At 34.0% G+C, this 20,242-nt stretch overlaps 1 protein-coding gene across 13 annotated transcripts in view; it reads left to right on the forward strand.

Annotated features, from left to right (window-relative positions):
- CACNA2D1 (calcium voltage-gated channel auxiliary subunit alpha2delta 1) overlaps positions 1-20,242 on the forward strand; it is a 519,970-nt gene that overhangs the window by 474,841 nt on the left and 24,887 nt on the right. For 8 of the 13 annotated variants that reach the window (XM_024990478.2, XM_024990484.2, XM_024990476.2 and 5 more), the window contains 13 exons: positions 1,294-1,370; positions 2,638-2,658; positions 3,312-3,372; positions 10,852-10,949; positions 12,113-12,200; positions 13,936-13,998; positions 14,667-14,770; positions 15,673-15,759; positions 17,279-17,346; positions 17,675-17,713; positions 19,106-19,177; positions 19,684-19,836; positions 19,922-19,974. In XM_024990478.2, the coding sequence (XP_024846246.1) occupies positions 1,294-1,370; positions 2,638-2,658; positions 3,312-3,372; positions 10,852-10,949; positions 12,113-12,200; positions 13,936-13,998; positions 14,667-14,770; positions 15,673-15,759; positions 17,279-17,346; positions 17,675-17,713; positions 19,106-19,177; positions 19,684-19,836; positions 19,922-19,974 (984 nt within the window). The remainder of the gene's footprint in view (positions 1-1,293; positions 1,371-2,637; positions 2,659-3,311; positions 3,373-10,851; positions 10,950-12,112; positions 12,201-13,935; positions 13,999-14,666; positions 14,771-15,672; positions 15,760-17,278; positions 17,347-17,674; positions 17,714-19,105; positions 19,178-19,683; positions 19,837-19,921; positions 19,975-20,242) is intronic. The other 5 variants (XM_024990480.2, XM_024990485.2, XM_024990486.2 and 2 more) reach the window with 1 other exon arrangement.

The following is a 20,242-nucleotide window of genomic DNA, read 5'->3' on the forward strand; positions in this document are numbered from 1 at the left end:
CTACAAATACCTAGAAATCTCAGAAGCCTAGAAATGGACACATTTTTCTGTATTGCTAAATTAGGGGTTAAATTGTAAAAATGAATCTGAACAACTCAATTGGTGACTTTAATCAAGCATCACTTTTTTTAAATTTTTAAATAATAGTTTAATTGGGAATCTTAAGAGATTACCTCATTTTTGGCATTAGTTTCCTTCTGTATTCAAAGGATAGCAAAGGTCATTTGCAACTGTAAGTATGGATAAGGAATAATTATGTTCTGCACATGTGTATCAGCCATTGTGACAGTAGAAGAATTGCATGTATGCAATTGTTACTGGAAACTGCATAATATTATGATTTTTTAAAACAATTCTTGTGTGTATGTTCATTAATTGGCATCTTCAAAATGAGTTGGGTTATCTGCCTGTCTGTGTTTTAATTTTTACAGTCATATTAAGACAAGGTTGGACGACAGGCTTGACAGTCTTTGTGTCTAAAATGTTCTGAATCTTGCTTAAAATTTGCACTGGAAATTGCCTTCAATGTGTATATCTACCACAAGACTAGAGTAGCCCCGTGGCTCTTGTAAAGTATAAAAATCACGATGTTTCTCCTATTGTACCTCATAACAATCTACCAAATGATATGGGATATCCACATTTAATGAATTTGAAATAAATACAGTTACACTGTTGGATAAGAACCAATGGGATGAGCAAAGGAATCTGAATTTCCCCTTCAAAAGACACAGGGGAAATTGCAAAGAGATGAGTTCTATAATAGTAGGTATTTAATCCTTCAAAAGAAAATATTTCAAATGATTGTGTGCATTGTATAATACTAATAATACTTCTTATATTTGCTATTGTTAATAGTGTACATTTGCTAGCAAGCACTGTAACGTTATGTATGATTCATTAGGAAGGGTATAGCCAATGTGCATGATGCAATTACTTTGCCTAAACATATCCCTACTATTCTTCTGTTTTTTTTTCACAAAGTATTTTAACATACTTTTCTGGAAATATAGTATCCATGACATTTTCTTCAGCTCATTTATGGGCACTCTTAGTAGCTAATTTTCCTTGTGTCTATTCTAATTCCCCACAATGTAGAGTACTGGATAACTCTGGATGGCAAAACAAATTAAGTGCCTTATTTGCTGAAAGCATTTTCCTGTCAAAGTAATGTCTTTTCCTTCCCGCGAGGAAGATCTTTGGATTTCCCGTGAACTTGATGTGTCTTTTTTTTTTTAAGTTATGTTTCATTTTTGTTTGTTTGTGTTTATGCTTCTCTTGTTTCTATTGCAGTTTGGCCTTGGTATTACCAACCTACAGTTTTTACTATATAAAAGCCAAAATAGAAGAGACAATAACTCAGGCCAGATGTAAGTACTGTGAAAGTGACTTCAGGGTCTATTTGTTATCTCCTAGTACCAGAGGTTTAAATACGTCTAGACTTTTGACTACCCAAGGCTTATACCTTTTAGTAGGTGTTATTACCAAATCAACAGCAATGATTCTAACCCATTCCAAACATGCAAGGAACAAGAAATATTCTACATGGATAGAATATGAGCAGGTACTCCAGCCTCACCGGCAGTCCCCACCACTCTCCCCTGCCTTGCTTTGTGCTCATAGAATCATTGCGGTGCTGTTGTCTTCTGTTGCTGTTGTTTTAAGGGTCTGCTAACTGGCGCAAAATGTTTCACATAGTCTCTACTCATGGCACTCTGCTAGTAAAGTTGCTATTTTTTTTCTTTCTTTTCTTCTTGTTTTTGCATTCAGAAAAATGATATGCTCCACATCTGCAACATTGTTTGAATAAATTGCACTGGTCTTTGGCTTTGGTTTAGCAATGAACTCCCTTCTAATTATCCAAATTCATGTCTTCAGTAACCTAAATGGATTAATTTTTTAAAACATCATTTGTAATGTGGAGTAATTATTAACACTAGCGCATATTTCAAGTCATTATTAATCTTTGTTTTGGGTGGCTAGATTTAGCAAGGTAAAGTGACCATCATATCCTTTACATATCACTCAAGTATTCCTGACCACCGAAATTTTTCCTGTTATGATAAAGTAAAAAAAAAATGTGTATATATATATATGTATATACTTTTTATATCTGACCTTACAGAAACTGCCATTTCTTTTGTTTCTATGTCAGTTCTCTTTTTGCTCTCCGCAGTCCTAGTCCTCATTGTAAATTGTAGTAATTTAGACATTTGTATTTCTACTTTCACTTGATAGATATGATGGTCTGTTAACAACCACTGACTTTGCATGAGCTAGTTCGTCACTTGATAAATGAGGGGATGACTAGTGGGTCTTTGATGATTGGTAAATGCTTCTGTGTATAGGCTAGCATCATTGGGATTGCACTTGAATTAGCCACTTTGCAAAATAGACCCTTGAAATAACCACAGTACAGAGAGGGTGCTCTAGTAGTAATTGACAGGACATACTTTCCAGTCTTCAAAATATGTGTCTTTTTTTTCCAGAACTACAGCTGTACATAAATAAACCTTTGATCTATGCACAATATTTTTATTCAAGAAAGTCATTGAATAAAATATTGTTTGTGACCCCCTTTGCTTTACCCTCTTTTTTTTTGTTTCCCTGCTTTCTCTTTCTGATGGATTTTCACAGCCAAAAAGGGCAGAATGAAGGGCAAGTATTTTCTTGTTGCTCAATTTCTTTTTCTTTAGTACACTTGACATTTCCACTGGTATTTCCATTCCTATTGGATATTATCCTCTGTGCTTCTCATTTGCTAGATTTTCCTCCATGATCACTCAGACCTTAGTAGCAGAAAAGGGGGAAAGAATATGCTTGTGTTTTCATATATAACCTGTTTTACTTTCTGTTTTTTTCTAAACTGGGATACTTGTGTGTTTATCCTTCCACTTACTAATTCATACTAATATGAAGAATGCCGTTAATTCACTAGGGTGTTAATGGGTTTATTGAAATAATTTTATTACAATATTGGTAAAATATTTATGTTGATATTTTAAATTAATACCTCTGGTGTAACGCTGACCTAAGTCGTTTTTTAAAGGATATCTTGGTTACTGTAGGGTTAGTTAGTAAATGGGAAAATTATAGACCTAGCATTATCTTTGATATGACCACTGTAATCCATGTTATGAAATTAAAATTGATTTTATTACTGTGAAGTATTGGGGAATCTTTATGTGTTTCAATTTAGGATGAAAGTCTATGTTTTTCCTTATTAGGTTATCTTTCTAACGCCTTATTGACATCAAATATCAGGATGCATATTCTGATTCTTATCTAACCCTATAATATTGTATTTTCAGATTCAGAAACTCTGAAACCGGATAATTTTGAAGAGTCTGGCTATACGTTCATAGCACCAAGGTAGGTTTTGTTTGGTTTTCTTTTTTAAGGCTCATTGTGGATGTATAGGCCTTCAAGAATAGGTCAGAGTTGGGGGTCAAGACTGCTCTGGGTTATGCCATGTCTAATTATGGAACCAAAGGAAACAGTAAGTTTAAAACTGAAGGAGAATTCTGTTCGTTCAGTCATTCACCCATTCAGGTACTTAGCTGCTGCATTGTGCTAAACAGGATGCCGACTTGGGGATCAGGTGGTGACTGGGACAGATGGAGGTTCTGATTTTGTTGGAGCCAACAGTGTATTCAACAGAAATGGAGAGTTGTGTATTTGCATTTGTGGCTGTGTATGCACATACAGCTCTGTATACATATACACATACAGATAGATATGTACAGATATATACCTGTATGTGTGTGTATACACATAAGAATGTGTATACCTCAGAGCATGACTAACGTCATTATTGATTTAACACAAATTTTCGGAAAATATATTTTAATATAGTGAGATTTTCTGACATAATTTTTAAAATGAGCATTCTTTTTCCTCCTACATAATTTTACTTCTCTTTCATATAATCCCCCTTTCTCTATCTCTGTACATCTTCATCTCTACCTCTATTTTCATATAATTATTTGGGACTCCATTCATGAATCCAAGATTATCCTTTATTTCTATTTCTTTCCTTAGTTTTTGACTCCCAGTCTCTAGCAGACACATGTAATAGTACATATCAACATAATTTCTATTACCCTAGGCTAAATTATTGAATAAAATACATTCAGAAGCTTGTAGTATTCTCTCCTCTCATCTTTTCCGTCTTAAAGAAATTCCTTTCAGAAGGTTCCTAAAAATTGGTCTCAGTTATTCTTTCATTTTATTTCTGCATAAGCATATCTGAATTTTCTCTTCTTGAAAAAAGGAATATGTACATATATATATGCACACAGATATATATAAAACTTTTCAGAAATCTGTATTAACAAAGCATATTCCTGCTTTGTAAGTGACTGCCCTGGAGCGGCTTTCTTGCTTGGATTTCCTTCAGTGTGGACACTGCTAATCCCATCTCTTTCGACACTTGCCTCCTCTTGCTTGTTGACGCACTTTTCTAGGTTTCTCCCTCCCTCCCCAGCTGCATGCTCAGGCTATTCCATGAGCTTCCCTTCTTGTGCACATCACTCACATGAGCTGCTGGACCCTCTTATCTTCGTAATGTGCGTCGATAGATACACCACAGACTCTCAAGTATTCTATGCTTTGGTTTGGGCTGACAGCTCCCACATCTCCAGGATGATCATATCATCCAGAAACACAACAGATATAATATGTAGTTTATTAACCTTACATTAGAAGATCAAACAGTATACCAATTTCTAGACTTCATGTGTATCCTACCTATTTCAATATGAGACGTTCATGTTTGTGGAACATGATGGGAATCTCTCTTCAAGGTCCTTCAAAGTCAGTATCTCCTGAACATTTGTCTTCTTTTGGGGGAGCTCTTCTTTCCATGTTGCCTCAGTAACAAAAATACTGTCCTCTCTAAATGCCATTCTTGAAAGCTGATAGATACAAAGAAAGGGAGCAAAGATGTCTAACTTCTGGTCAATCAATAAGTCTTGCCAAGCAGGATTTATCTTATGAGTATCCAGTATGTCTGTCAGACTCTGCTGCTTTTGTTCAGCCTGGTGTTTTCTCTCACCTAAACTAGTAAGGCTGCCTCCTAATTGATCTCCCTGCCTCCAGTATCTCTCCCTTACTTCCTATTTCTGTCTCCTTTTTATAACAAGAGGGAATTTCTAAACTTTCAATAAAGTTTTGGTTCTCATCTGCTGAATACTAGCCAGTGGCTTAGCACTGTCCTCATGATGGTCTGTTCTGCACAGGATGGCTTTCAAACATCCTGTCACTAGATACCAGTTTACCAGTGTGGTACCCTATGCTCTAAATCAGGGGCTGACAAACTGGCCTGGAGACTGGCTGCCTGTTTTAAACATGAAATTTTACTGGTAGCCATGGCCATCTGTTGAGGTACTGTCTCTGGTGGTAACCTGGACCTTTTTAGCCCACAGAACCTGAATCATTCACTCTCCTACCCTTTAAGAAGCAGTCTACCAACCTCTGCTTTAAAGTCCAGCCACACTAAATTTTTTTAGTTCCTAAATGTGTTTTATCCTGCTTACATTAACCTTTTATTCTGGTTTGAACACACCCACCACCAGTCCTTTCCACACTCCAACTTCATAGCTCCTCCACCTGGGAATTTCTTTCCTGTCCTCTCTGGATTAGACATCCTTGCTGACTGCCTCACAGAGTCCTATATTTCCCATAGTAGAGCACTGGCCACATTTCACTTTACTTACTTTCCCCAGCCGAGATGATGGCATCTCTTTGGCTTACCATTCAATATTCAATATCACATCTGCTGCCTGGCACACAGTAGGGGCTTCGTAAATATTTGGTGACTGGAGAATCTATAAATATATGAAAAGTATTTTTAAAATCATGTTAATAATGCCTGCAATCTTATAAGCAGTTTTTTGCTACAAGTAACTTTGAACAACTAAACTGCTGAAACTAGTAGGAGATGGAAAGCAGAATATTACTGTATAGCACAGAGATGAAATGGCATTGCGATACTGAGTGTGCTCTGTTGATGAGACTCTCCCTCCATCTCAGATCTGTGATTTTCTCTGGGTAGCTTCTTGACTCATTTCTCTCAATTTTTAAATAGCAGACCACGCAGATTGGCTTTTTCAACTTCACTCTTAAACAAAGTAGAAAGCATGGTAAATGTCCAAGTTCTCCTGGAGAGGATGAATATATCTCTCAATCCCAATTTGTAGGCAATCAATTTTGTTTAATTCAGCAAAGATTAGCATATGGACCACTGCTGCAGCCTTAAGTATGTTCAACATCATGGCTGGAAGAGTGGAATTTGCCTCTAAAATTTAGGGAAGGAGTAAATACCAGAGAAAGAAAGACACATTGTAGCTTGTAGGATAAATCAATGAGTGTCTCCCTCAGTTAACATATTAAGCCTTTTACATGCTATGATTACATTTACCCCTCAAAAGAATATAATAAATTAGTATTATTATCCTATTTCATGGATTAAGAAACAGTTTTAGAGGTGGTAAATAATAAGGGATTTGAATCCATTTCCTTGCTACTCTAAGGTATAAATATCTACACCGAATATGTAAATACTTAGGGAATTTCAAAAGAACATCCAGTACAGCTGAGCAAATATTTTTGTAGGGAACATTTCCTGGGAAAGTGGGCATTGAATGTATATTCAAAGATTTGTGGAAAATAAACTGATAAAAATTAAGAAAAAGAAAAAAAAATGGTGAGGAAAGACAGACATTTATGTTACCCAGGATATCAGGCATATGTTTTTGTCACTGTTATTAATGGGGAACAGTGAAGCAAATTAGAGCAATACTATCAGAGTCTGTTTCCCAGATATTCATTGTCATGCTGTTACTCAGATTTCCTGCATCTTAGTTTCTTTACTAGCAAAATAGTGCTAACAATTATACCTATCTTATAGAGTTTTTATAAACTTTAAATGAGATAATACTACATGTAATATATACTTGTAAGTTTATTACTTAAGTAATATATATTTAATATAGTTCTTGGTAAGAGATGAGCTCTAAATAAATATTAGTTATTATTTATGGTTCTAGTGGAGGTAGGAGGAAGAGGGAGTGCTATTTAACAAAGAATGTTAAAAAGCAGTTATTTTAAAATAATTTAAAGGCAAAAGCTTGCAATTTTTAGAGGTAGAACCATTTCTGTTAATTCCTAAATAATTATACTATTTGATCCTGATTAGTACTCAGTTTTAACTTTTCCTTCAGTCTTAAGACTACTGGAAAGGAAAGCATTGAGAATACAGATGCATGTAGCATTATTCCTCCCTTTATGAGAATTACCGTCAGAGGGTTGAAACATGAATTAATTTTTCTATCTTTCTGGGATAATCAGAAATAAGAAGGCACTTCAAAGATATGTTGGAATGAGAAAGAAATAAAAGTATGTGATCCCCAATAGTTAAAGACTAATTTGTGACGTATGACCTATGTAAGTGAAATAGAATGAGAACAAGCAGTATTTTAGAAATAATTTGGCAAATTTCTAATACCAAACATCTTTTAGTTTCAAAGTAATTTAAGTTACAAATTTCATTTGCTCGGAAACACAAAGTGAGCAAATGAGATCATTTTTAGCTTTCAGATTATGAAGGTATTTTCAGGAAATGGAAATTGGTCAAAACCCATCCAGAGGTTTCTCCATCTTTCTAATCTTTTTTAGAAGAAAAAAAAAAAAAATTCTCAGAAAAATTATGATCCAAAGCGTGTAAACCAGATCTCTCATAGGAAAACAGAGCATCTTAGAACGTTTGCCAGCGAGTTTTCCAACTCATCCTAAGGGGAAGTCAGCAATTGTGGTAACCGCAGTATGTTGCCTGCACAGACTTGCCTGGGGTGGTTCCTCTGGAACAGGAAGTGGCGATTATCTTCAGTGTCAAGCTCCCAGCCATGTGCTAAACAATCGTTAGGCTAACAGGCAACTGATGTTGGTGCTGTTTAGCCACACATTCACACCTCAGATACTTAAGTCAGGCTACTGCTGCTTATTGCTTGCTGCCTTGGGGGGTGACTTTCTGTTGTCCAGGATCATTCTTATTACTGGACAACTCATTCTTCTGACACAGTCAACACTTTGTTTTCTCACATTTCTGTTGTGCAATTTTTTTTACTTCTGCTCCTATCCTAATTCAGCTTGTCTCCTTAATGACAGCTCCAACACTTTTCACTGCTTTGCCATTAGAATACATCAACAAGTCAATAATATCTTGAGACTAATTCAAAATTGGGTATAATCCAGCCAGTGAGGATAAAAACAAAAGCAAAACATTATGACATTGTCTAAATTAATTGCTCAGAACAGCCTTCTGTTGATAGAGGTTGAACCTGCTTTTGGTTTGAAGCTTTGTGGGTGTAAAAGCTCATGAAGTAAAAGTTTAAAGCACATTGTATATTGTGTTAAAACACTAATTTGGGATCTGAAGACTGGCTTCACCTCTGGGCTTGACCATTTGCCAGTTAGGTGCCTTTGGATAAATCTTTTTACATCTTTACATCTCAGTTTCCTCACCATTGAAATATTAAATTATCTCCTGGTAAAATTATTTTTAGAATTAAATGAGAAAAGATAATTTTAGAAATGCCTTTTAAATAATAACATGGAATTTTAAATGATCTTTATTAATAATTATTTTATTTAGTCTTTCTACAACATTTTACTTAATCCTTCTAAAATCTTGCCATCAGCTTCTAATTCTGTGAGATGCTACTTCAATATATTGGCCTTTTGACTTGCAGGCTAGTGTTATTTCCCAAAAAGCATAACACTGTGGGAAGAAGTCGATTTTAGCTCTGTCAAAAACTGAGTATCAATTATGAAAACTTTTTAAACCTTGCCTCCAAACTAAAATTTTCAGTGAAACAAGAAGTTATGACATTCTGTTGCTCTCTGCTCCCTGAGGCTTTGTGTTTTAAATCATGGGCTTGCATCTGAAAATATTTGTTTCTTAATTGCATTTTTGTCTTGAATATTTGATTGTTTAGCCTGTTAGTTGTATTAACCTAGTTATTATGATTGCAGTCTTCTTATATTTATGGGACCTTACATTTATTCTGCATTTTCAAAGCGCTTAGGACAGCAGTTTTCAAAGTATGAAGCCCAAACAATGGTTTCCAAACACTCTTTCCAAGAATTCACAAGGACAAAGCTATTTTCCTAACAGTGTTAAGTGGCATTTGTCTTTTTCATCGTATTGATGTTTGCAGTGCTGTGACAGTACAAAAGCAACGGTGAGCTGTTACCGCATTGGGAGTCAAGGCAGTTGTACTAAAGTGTACTGGTAGTCACTTAATCTTCGATGCAAGACACCCGCATTGGGGAAAAAGCCAGTGTCACTTTAAAATATCCTTCAGCATGTATCTTTTAATACTCTGAATAAAGAAAATGGAAATCTACTGTATACTAGAGTAACTTGGCTGACTCCAAAAAAGAAAGAAAGAAAGAAAAGCACTTGTGTGATTGTTTGAATTGAGAGCTAAAGTAAGAGTGTCTTGATTTTTTTCATGAAATGTTTTATTAGAAAGAAGGAATGACAGATGAAGTATGCTTATTCAGACTTGGGATGGCAGGCATTTTTGCAAAAATCCATTAAGTGAGCCTTTTACTTTGAAGAATACGACTGAAAGTAATTGTTCTCAATGACAAAATCTGAACTTTAAAACAGAAGTTAGAATTTTAGGAAAGTTATATTTATTACTATAAGCAGGACTGCTTTGCAGTAGTTATAGACTTATCTAATGAGATCAGTGATATAATTTATGAATGTGAATTTTTAGTATAGTATAATGAAATGCGTCATTGTTTGAAAGATCTACATTATTCACATTTTCCAAATAACCAATATGATGTGAGAAAATCATGGGTGGGTAAAAGAGTCACTCAAAATGTAAGATTGTGCATCGAATTTTAATATAACAGGGTAGAGAAGTTCATTGGTATTGTTTCAGATTCTGTATCACAAATCACAAAGCAAGAAATTACAAATAATCAAGTTTTAGTGTTAAAGCATAGTGACAGTTATCTGAGAAGACAATTAAAATAATTCTCTTTTTTCCAACTGGTTATTTTTATGAGGACTGATGTTTTTCATGTGCCAAAACAATCTTGCAGTCACTTGAATGCAGAGGCACGATTGTCTTCTATTAAGTCAGGAGTTACAGAAATTTGCAAATAAGCACATCAATGACATTTGTTTTTAGTAGATTATTTTCTGAAAATTCAGTAATTTCTCATAAAAGTGCTATCATGTGAGGGGTTTATTGAGATATTTAATAAATAAATGCTTTTTAATTTCTTGATATTAATTTTTTAATTTCTTGATGTTAATTTATAAATGTAAATCACTAACCTACAGCATTCAATAATAGCTCAATCAGTAAAGAATCTGCCTGCAGTGCAGGAGACCTGGATTCGATTCTTGGGTTGGGAAGATCCCCTGGAGAAGGAAGTGGCAACCCACTCCAGTATTCTTGACTGGAGAATCCCATGGACAGAGGAGCCTGGAGGGGTACAGTCCCTGGCATTGCAAGAGTCAGACATGGCTTAGTGACTTAACCACCAAACCCACAGAAATAACAGAAGTTAATTTTTATTGAGCATCTTTTGGTCCAGAGGTCAAAAGCTTAATATATATTGTCTATAATCTTTAGCACTTAATGAAAAAATATTGTTCTATTATAGAGATAAGATGGAGATAACAATTCAACAGCTTACAAAATCATGCACTAACTAAAAAAATAAAACTAAAAATAAAAAAATTGTTTCCACTACCTATGATTGCTGTGAACATATTTTTAAAGTTTTGAGTTTAACACCTAATATCCAAAATATGTTTTTCAGAGATTACTGCAATGACCTTAAAATATCAGATAATAACACCGAATTTCTTTTAAATTTTAATGAGTTTATTGATAGAAAAACTCCAAACAACCCATCATGTAAGTATGCATTTATATGTAATCATTGTTTCACTGTGTTTATATTCAAAGTGGTCAAATCTTGGTTCAGTTTGTTGCTATGCTGGTTTATTTATTTACTTTTTGAATTTTTAATGGTAAAATGAAACAATTTGACTCAATTTTTTGCATATATTAAAGAAATTTCATGCCATTATTAAGTAAACTTTAATTTTCAAAGCCAGGTATTAAATACTTGCAAATGGTCAGCTGTAAATAAGATAGGCTTACCTTTACTCCTCTCAAATTTGAGGAATTTAATTTGGAATGATCTTTTGAAGGTTTTTTTCATTGCATTGTTCTTGCTGTGTAGAGGAAAACACAACACAATTTTATCAAGTTATTTATATCCTCCAATTCATATAATGAGTTTTAATATAGATAGTATAAACATAAAACTAAATAAAGATATAACACCTAATAATTTTCTCTCCTTGATATTCTATTTTTATCACAGTTAACTTTAATCTTAAAAAGTATGGATCTATAATTCTCCATTTTATGAAGTAAATCAAGTTGGAATAGATAAATTTTACTAGTTAGTTTTTAACCATTTTATTTGTCTTTTAGATAAATTTACATCATTTTACTATGAAACCTCATAGAGATTTATGGATTCTTGGCTCTTAAAACATTTCAAAATCTTAACTATTCTTTTTTTCCTAAAAATACCCTAGTTACTAAAATGTAACATCAGCAGAAAATGCAGAGATCATAGGAAATGAGAGGAAGAACCATTTTTAGGCTTAGAACATAATGAAAATATAAAAGAAATTGTGAAATTACTTGCAACATTGATTTATATATATTATAGATTAAAATAATGGTCTCCTTTCCTAGAGTGAATTGAAATGAAGTCTATGAAATTATGATGCTTTGAAATCCCTATTTTTTTGATAACATTTAGAAAATAACTTGCCTAATGTAGAGTTGGCTTTTCCACTTCTAATTATGTCCATATCCTGAAAAGTGGGAGGAAGAGGAACACACGTGAAAATGCAGATAATTAATAAGGGTACATTTTTAAATTCATAGAAATATTATCCACTCTAAATTGCTTTGGAAACTTAAAATATACATTTGTTTCATTATTATCCTAATTAAACTATGTGGGTATAATTAAGCCTCTCCTTTTTCTGTATTAGGCAACACAGACTTGATTAATAGAGTCTTGCTGGATGCAGGCTTTACAAATGAACTTGTCCAAAATTACTGGAGTAAGCAGAAAAACATGTAAGTATTTGTTCTTATTAATAAAAAGATATATATTCTGTATTTCAGTTTACCAACTCTGGGAAATTTGAGGGAAATTGGCCTCATAAATTTAAAGTTTATTATCTTTAATAACAATTTCTCAAGAAAACCATTTTGCAGTTGTTAAATTTTTAGTATTGGGTGTATGTCAGGGCTGAGTTTACCAACTCGGGGAAATTTGGGGGAAATTGGCTTCATAAATTTAAAGTTTATTATCTTTAATAACAATTTCTCAAGAAAACCATTTTGCAGTTGTTGAATTTTTAGTATTGGGTGTATGTCAGGACTAACATCAGCTGTTACTCAGCTTTACATATTTACACACCTCACTGTGAATAACCAAATTAAATTGATGTGCTTGCATGGGTCTCAGTGTTTGAGGTAAAATAGGATCTCTAGTGAATGTTCAGTTAGGTTTCTAATAGTACTGCCCTCCACCTAGTCAGGGAGAAGGCAATGGCACCCCACTCCAGTACTCTCGCCTGGAAAATCCCATGGGCGGAGGAGCCTGGTAGCCTGCAGTCTGTGGAGTCAGGAAGAGTCCAACACAACTGAACAACTTCCCTTTCCCTTTTCACTTTCATGCATTGGAGAAGGAAATGGCAACCCACTCCAGTATTCTTGCCTGGAGAATCCCAGGGACGGCAGAGCCTGGTGGGCTGCCGTCTATGGGGTCGAATAGAGTCGGACAGGACTAAAGCAACTTAGCAGCAGCAGCAGAACACCCAGTCAAGAAACTGAGAAATCTGACGATTGTTCTGTTCCAGTCTCTTCTCCACTCCATTTCTAATCAACCACCAAATGATAAATATTTTTTTCTAAAAAAGTTTTCCTCTCTTCTTCATTCTCAAGGTTCTAAAGTTTTTCCATTTCTAGGACATCACAAGCAGGTGATTTTTCTGCCTTTAGTGCTTCTGATTTCTCCGCCCACAACCCCGTCCCATCTATTCTCCATGTAACACAGACTTGCCAGAGTCTCACTTTTAAAACAGAGTCCTAATTTCAGGATAAAGGTGAAGCAGGCTCTCCAGCTTGGATTTCAGGATCATACATGAGCTGACCATTCTTCAGAAGCTTATACGTGGAATTTTACTTCCTATTGTTTCTCAGCTCATGCCTTACGCTTTTGTGCACCAAACGCTACCGCTCTCCACTAGCTTCCCCTCACGTGTACTCAGTGCTTCACATGTGGTGTCTTCCTGTCATCTCTGTTAAGTCCCATTTTGTCTTCAAAATGCAACTATATCATTGTTTCTTATGAAATGTCTTCCTCGAAGATCCTCTCTTTAACTATTTCTTAGACATTTTAACTGTTAAACTGTAGTGTGCATCTATTCATATATTTACCTTGACTTGCTTTGTTGTCAGTTCAGTTCAGTTACGTCCGACTCTTTGTGCCCCCATAAATTGCAGCATGCCAGGCGTCTCTGTCCATCACCAACTCCCGGAGTCCACCCAAACCCATGTCCATTGAGTTGGTGATGCCATCCAACCATGTCATCCTTGGTCGTCCCCTTCTCCTCCTATCCTCAATCTTTCCCAGCATCAGGATCTTTTCAAATGAGTCAGCTCTTTGCATCATCAGGTGGCCAAAGTATTGGAGTTTCAGCTTTGTCTTAGGAACCCATTTTATTTCTCTTTGTACCACCAACATCTAAATATTGTACAAAGACTCAGTTGAACGAAACTTTGCTTCTTCTGTCTTCTGTTTCAGCAAGGGAGTGAAAGCACGATTTGTTGTGACTGATGGTGGGATTACCAGAGTTTATCCGAAAGAGTAAGTTCAAATAACATCTGTAAAAGTTAGTACATTACAGAGGACTTCTCCATAGATCTGTGCATTACTGTATTAGGAAGCTATTCTTCAGAGAAACTGATCACTATTAAATTAGAGTTTATTTAAAGTACTTAATTATTAAACTCCATTCTTGAAAAACATGCTATGATTCTTCAATTGTATTTTTCCTTGTCACCTATATTACAAAATTTAAGAAGTTTTAAAAGAGATTTTTCTCTTTGTAGACATAACCAACCTGGTTAAATGAACATAATGTTATTATGAATATGACTATTGGCAATATTTGCATAGCACTTCATTATTTTCACTCATGTATGGATTTTATCTGTGTTTATCTTTAGAAGAGTCCATAAAGTGGGCTCTGTAGGCTTTTTAATATTAATTGACTTACTAACTGACTTGTCCTTAATTACCTGGCTAGTAAACGTCAGAGTAAAACTTGGAGTCAGCTTTTTCTGCTCCTTAATTTAACTCTGTGCTGATCTATTGCTTAGTAATGAATGTCATTTACACCATCAATTACCACTAACTTCCTTACACGTACCAGAGATGCAGACATATCTGTAAAGTTCAGTGATGTCCACAAATGGAAAAGTAAGTTATCACATAGATTAAAGAATAAAAATGATGAGCCACTTCCTCCTTAGGGCTGGAGAAAATTGGCAAGAAAACCCAGAAACATATGAGGACAGCTTCTATAAAAGAAGTCTAGATAACGATAACTATGTTTTCACTGCTCCCTACTTTAACAGTAAGTACTACTTTACAATTCATTCATCTCAATTCCCCTTTTTAAAATAAATTATTGCTCCTACCTGCTTTCCTACCAAACAATATATTTTATGATAGTTGTTCAGCTCAATCATTATTAATTATATACCATGTGCACGACACTGAAAAGACTGAAGTATCCATTTAGTTGAAGAAGTAAAATGCATCTACAGGAAATCAGCCAGCCAGTAATGTGAATACAGCATATCTACAGGCATGCACGGTACAGTGAAACAGATGTAGACAATCCCTAATTTCACCAACTGCAAATACACTGAAGAATGTTTAGTGAATTTTTAAAAACGGAATTAATCAGTTTACTCTGCTTTAATCAGTATTAGTTGCATAATATTTGTACAAATTATTACTAGTCTATATTTTAAAAATATTCTATTGGGCTGTTTCCCTAAAACTTTCTATTTTAATCCTTCAGCCTTTCTAGAGGTTGGGCTTATTACCATCATTTTCACAAATGGGGAAACTGAAGTTCAGGGAATTTCAGTTTTTTCCAGGGACATGTATCTTTTACAGCAGTTTCATGAATCTAAGATCAATCTTTCTGCTTCACTTCAATAGCCTCCTCAATATTTTAGCAGGTATCATAAACCAGAGATTTGGTGTGCATCCTTTAACTTGTGAGAGTGATGCAGCCAAGCTAATAAGTCCCATTCCAAAGTCAATTAATGCAACCAATTCATGGACACTCCAATTAGCCTGGTATAAAAAGGAAGAAAAGGGAAGAGGAGACCACCCATTCCTTGATAACATATCTATGCTAGAATATTTAAGCAAAATACTGTTTTCCTATATATATTAAAAGAAATATAATATTATTTGATTTAGCTAGAGTGGTTTGTTTTCCTTTTTTTTTCTTTCTTTTAGAAAGTGGACCTGGTGCTTATGAATCAGGCATTATGGTAAGCAAAGCTGTAGAAATTTACATCCAAGGAAAACTTCTTAAACCTGCAGGTAAGCATATATACTATCCACATACACAGGACTGAAATTAAATGTGACCTACTTTTTCTAAATCAACTGGCAGTACTTATCAGGAAAGCAATCAGTAAGCTTCAACCAAAATACAGTCAAAGACATGCGAGTGTGAAAAAGAAAATGAGACACAGTTACCTATGAGATTGGGGATAAAAGTAAATTGATACTATAAAGAGTTGACAGATTTTTGAAAGAAGGGTGTATATGTTTATACACTGTTGACACAAATTTATGGTGTCAGTTTTATACTATATATCAAAATTCTAAATGTTTGATGCAGCAATCTCCCTTTAGAAATCTAACCTATAAAGTATTTCAAATATACAAAAGTAGAGGGAATTCCTTGGCAGTCCATTGGTTAGGACTTCACGCTTCCACTGCACAGGGCACGGGTCTGATCCCTGGATGGGAAACTAAGATCTCACATGCCAGGTAGCAGAGTAGATATTGCCAAGGATGTAAATGTCTGTGATATTTTAAACATGAAAAGTTGTTTACATCATTGAGAAAGATAAATTATGTCATATCTATATTATATATCTGTTAAAAAGTAGGGATCTTTTTTAAAAGCTTAGAATAAAGAATATGAAATTTTTGGTAAACTAAGTCAAGCAAATGCAAAAGTTCTTAAAACTGAGCATCAGTGGGAGAGTTAGAAGTGGGCTAGAGTAAACAGATAAATAAAAGTTAAGGAAAAAAAGTATTGTGTAAATCAGTGTTGTTCGAATTCTATAAAGGGTTTAGAGAGGCCATATTGAAGAAGCAGATAAATCCCTTTCTGCTCCTAAGGGCAGTTTTAGCCTTCAGTGGTTCAACTACATGGATTCACTCTGTCGCTCATGCAGTGACCAGCTCATTTGCTCCTTCCTGCATTCTCGCAGTTGCTTATTTACTCATCCAGTCTTACTCTTTCAGTCTCTCATTCACGTGCCCTTTCCCACCCACTCACCTACCTACTCACATGCTCATGTTTCCACACTTTAGCAACATTTCTTCAGCAACTACTGCATGCACTGGTTAGGTGAGGGAAGCCCCTTCAAGCTCACCCTTCAAATGACTGCATATTTATAAATCTATTCCTGACACTATCAATTTTTAAGCTTATTGTATTAATTGGCAAGGTTGTAGAAAATGAACTATGAATATAAAGAAGTTTATGTAATAGTTTAAGAGCTATTAATATTACTTCTTAGTGAAAACCTCAAGAAATATCTCTAATTTTAACATTATATTCAATGTAATGCTATTTTATAAATTACCTAAATATCATATAGCAAAGTATATATCTAGCTAATTAAATGTGTAACCTTTTACATAAATTTGAATCAGCATTTCTCAGTGTATCTGCAATTAAATGGATGTTCTGGTGTTTTTTTTTTAAGAAACTTACATTTGCCTCCTTAGGAATTTTCAAATGTGAGAGTAAAGATAAGTGACAGTTATGGCTACATTTCTTTAAAATTTTGTGTTAATTTTTCTTTACATGGTTTTTCAGTTGTTGGAATTAAAATTGATCTAAATTCCTGGATAGAGAATTTCACCAAAACATCAATCAGGGATCCGGTAAGATTTTTTTTTAATTCCTATGCTACATTTACTAGTCTCAAAAACAGTGGCAAAATCAACTTTTAATGCTACTACACTGAAGCATAATTATGAATTCCTATTTTTTTGCAGATATTTTTTTTGTTTAGTCAACCAATATTAAAAATATTATCAACGTAAGAATTTAAAATGCCCATTTAAATATTTATTGATATTCTCTAATTTATAAAGGTAAAACTAATGATTAGACTATCATTTAATCTTTTATGGTAATAATTAAAATGATATAATTAAAATCCAGTTATTAAGAAAATGTGAGGTGATAATTATACTTTCTGTCTTTCAGTGTGCGGGTCCAGTTTGTGACTGTAAAAGAAACAGTGATGTAAGAAAACTCTTTAAAATGGAATTTTTAAATACAACTTTTTGTGTTACTCTTTCTAAGACTAATGGTAAAAAAATGCAGGAAGTTTTCATCAGATACCAAAATAATATTGTATGGAATGGTGAACTTATTCACTGATGAGAATTTGAATTATATGCTTTTAATTCCTAAATTTAAACTTTAGAAGCATTTAAAAATATTCATTTAAAAGCCATATCAATATGAACTATATTCTCTTTGGACCCAATTGTATTAGATTCTTTTGCACATATTTATTTCAGCTTTGTTTCTGACCATGGTTTCTAACTGAAACATACTTATTATCAATGCAGTCTTCCCTCATTTTTTGCATTTTATCTGAATATTTTTGTGCTGTATTATAGTAGTGAGAAAGTTTCTTTTAACTGAACCTTAGAACTGTAAAAAAGTTTTACTTGCCTGGATTGGATTCTATCACTTCCATTTTTGTTTCCAGTTTAAGATGTTGTACAAATGATACGAGATAAGTTATGCCTATCCTCAATAAGAAGGATGAATTCCCCTATTTTCTTTGAGTCCCTGTCTAAATGCTTCCAAGGGAAGCAGGAGTTTTGTATCATTTTATCACTCCTAAATCTTGAGAAGCCATAGCCAGTAACATTCATTTTACATAGACTATGTATCAGCTGTTTTTAAAAGAGCAAAAGATTTAGCAAGCTTCTTCCATATTAGGAAAACAGAATGTATTATGTCCTCAACTCTGAAAACAATGCTTTTAATTGTAATTTCATACAGTAAAACTATTAAATTGATTGATATATTTAAGCATAATTTAAACTGGGAACATTTTAGGATATATGATTATTTTTCCTTAAAGGCATTTTTTCCCCTTGATTCTTGCTTTTACATCCCAAATTACCCAAAAATTTTTAATATAAAACAATTATAAATAACCTCATGGTGTTGCTTTTTCTTTTTAAGTCTGTGATGGATAGTGCCCCAAATGGATTTTTTTGAATGTCTTTCTTGTCAAAATCTTAATTATGTGTTTAAATATAATAATAAAAAATAATGATACATTATTAAATATTTGATTTATCCAGTTTCCTTGTTCATTAAGATGACCACAGAGTGGCAAAAGGATTTTTTCTGATTTGTTCTTATGTATTGTTCGGACTGAGTTGACAATTTTAATGGCTGGATGGTGGTGGAATTTCAAGCCCTGATGGTTTGATAGCAATCTATGCATACCCTGATTTCATCAGAATCTCCTGAGCACATACCTTCAAGATAAGATATAGTTATTTAAGCTTTTCTCCTATTTTTATTGTTATAATCATCTACATAAAATGGAGTCATAATGTAACTTAACCTTCCTTAAAAGTGTATTAACTGCTGTTTTTATTTTGATAGGTAATGGACTGTGTTATTCTAGATGATGGTGGGTTCCTTTTGATGGCAAATCATGATGATTATACTAACCAGGTATGTACCTAAAGTGGGAAGGGGTAGAGTTTCCTAAGTGTGTTTCCCTGATCAACATTATGAAACTCCTCCAAACCACTATAAACATTGATAACCAAAGTGTTTAATGTAATAGAAACCATAAAAAAATACATCCTAAAAATAGTTTTCCTTTTACTTGTTAGTTTTACTTTCTGGTATTGTTTCTGTTAAAACTTATTTGCTAAAGATTTTAACATGATATGAACTGTTTTATTTTTGATCTCTCGGGAATTTAGAGAAATTTCACATATTAGTCTGTTGATAATATGAGTCTTAATACAAACTGGTTTGAAACAGATGAAAACACCTAATCTCATGGGAGTTCTTTCAAAGTGTCATATACTCATTTATTACTTGCTTTTGTTTTTAAGCTCCTCAGTGGTTTTAGTTCAGTTTCTTTGTATCATTTCTTTTCTTTGTACTGATTCAAGTGTTAATAAAGTTTCAAATGTGAGCCAAATATTAATTATTTTTTTCTGTACCAGATTGGAAGATTTTTTGGAGAGATTGATCCAAGTTTGATGAGACACCTGGTTAATATATCAGTTTATGCTTATAACAAGTCTTATGATTATCAGTCGGTGTGTGAGCCAGGAGCTGCACCAAAACAAGGAGCAGGGCATCGCTCAGCATACGTGGTCAGTAATATCCACTCGGCTTCCCATTGTGTCAGAGGGACACTCAGGGTTCATTAGTGTAATACTTTCTTATCCTGTTTTATAGCCATCAATAGCCGACGTATTACACATTGGCTGGTGGGCCACTGCTGCTGCCTGGTAAGTCCAAATTTTAGTTTTATGGGTAATGAGCAAAAAGTGTTGTAAAATAGGAAAGAATTTGATGAAAGTACAGACATGTAGATAATTATTATGGGAACTACATTATTTCCTACAGCACATATTGTTAACAGTCATAAGTATTTTTTTCCTAAATGATCAGTATAAAACCATTATAGTTATTCAGCTTTTTCTATGAAAACAGTTTTATGCAAACTTCAGCCTCTTCAGGGGATCCTTTTATCTATGGATCTGTTGAAATTCTTTT

Source organism: Bos taurus, chromosome 4, assembly GCF_002263795.3.
Source record: "Bos taurus isolate L1 Dominette 01449 registration number 42190680 breed Hereford chromosome 4, ARS-UCD2.0, whole genome shotgun sequence".
NCBI lineage: Eukaryota > Metazoa > Chordata > Mammalia > Artiodactyla > Bovidae > Bos > Bos taurus.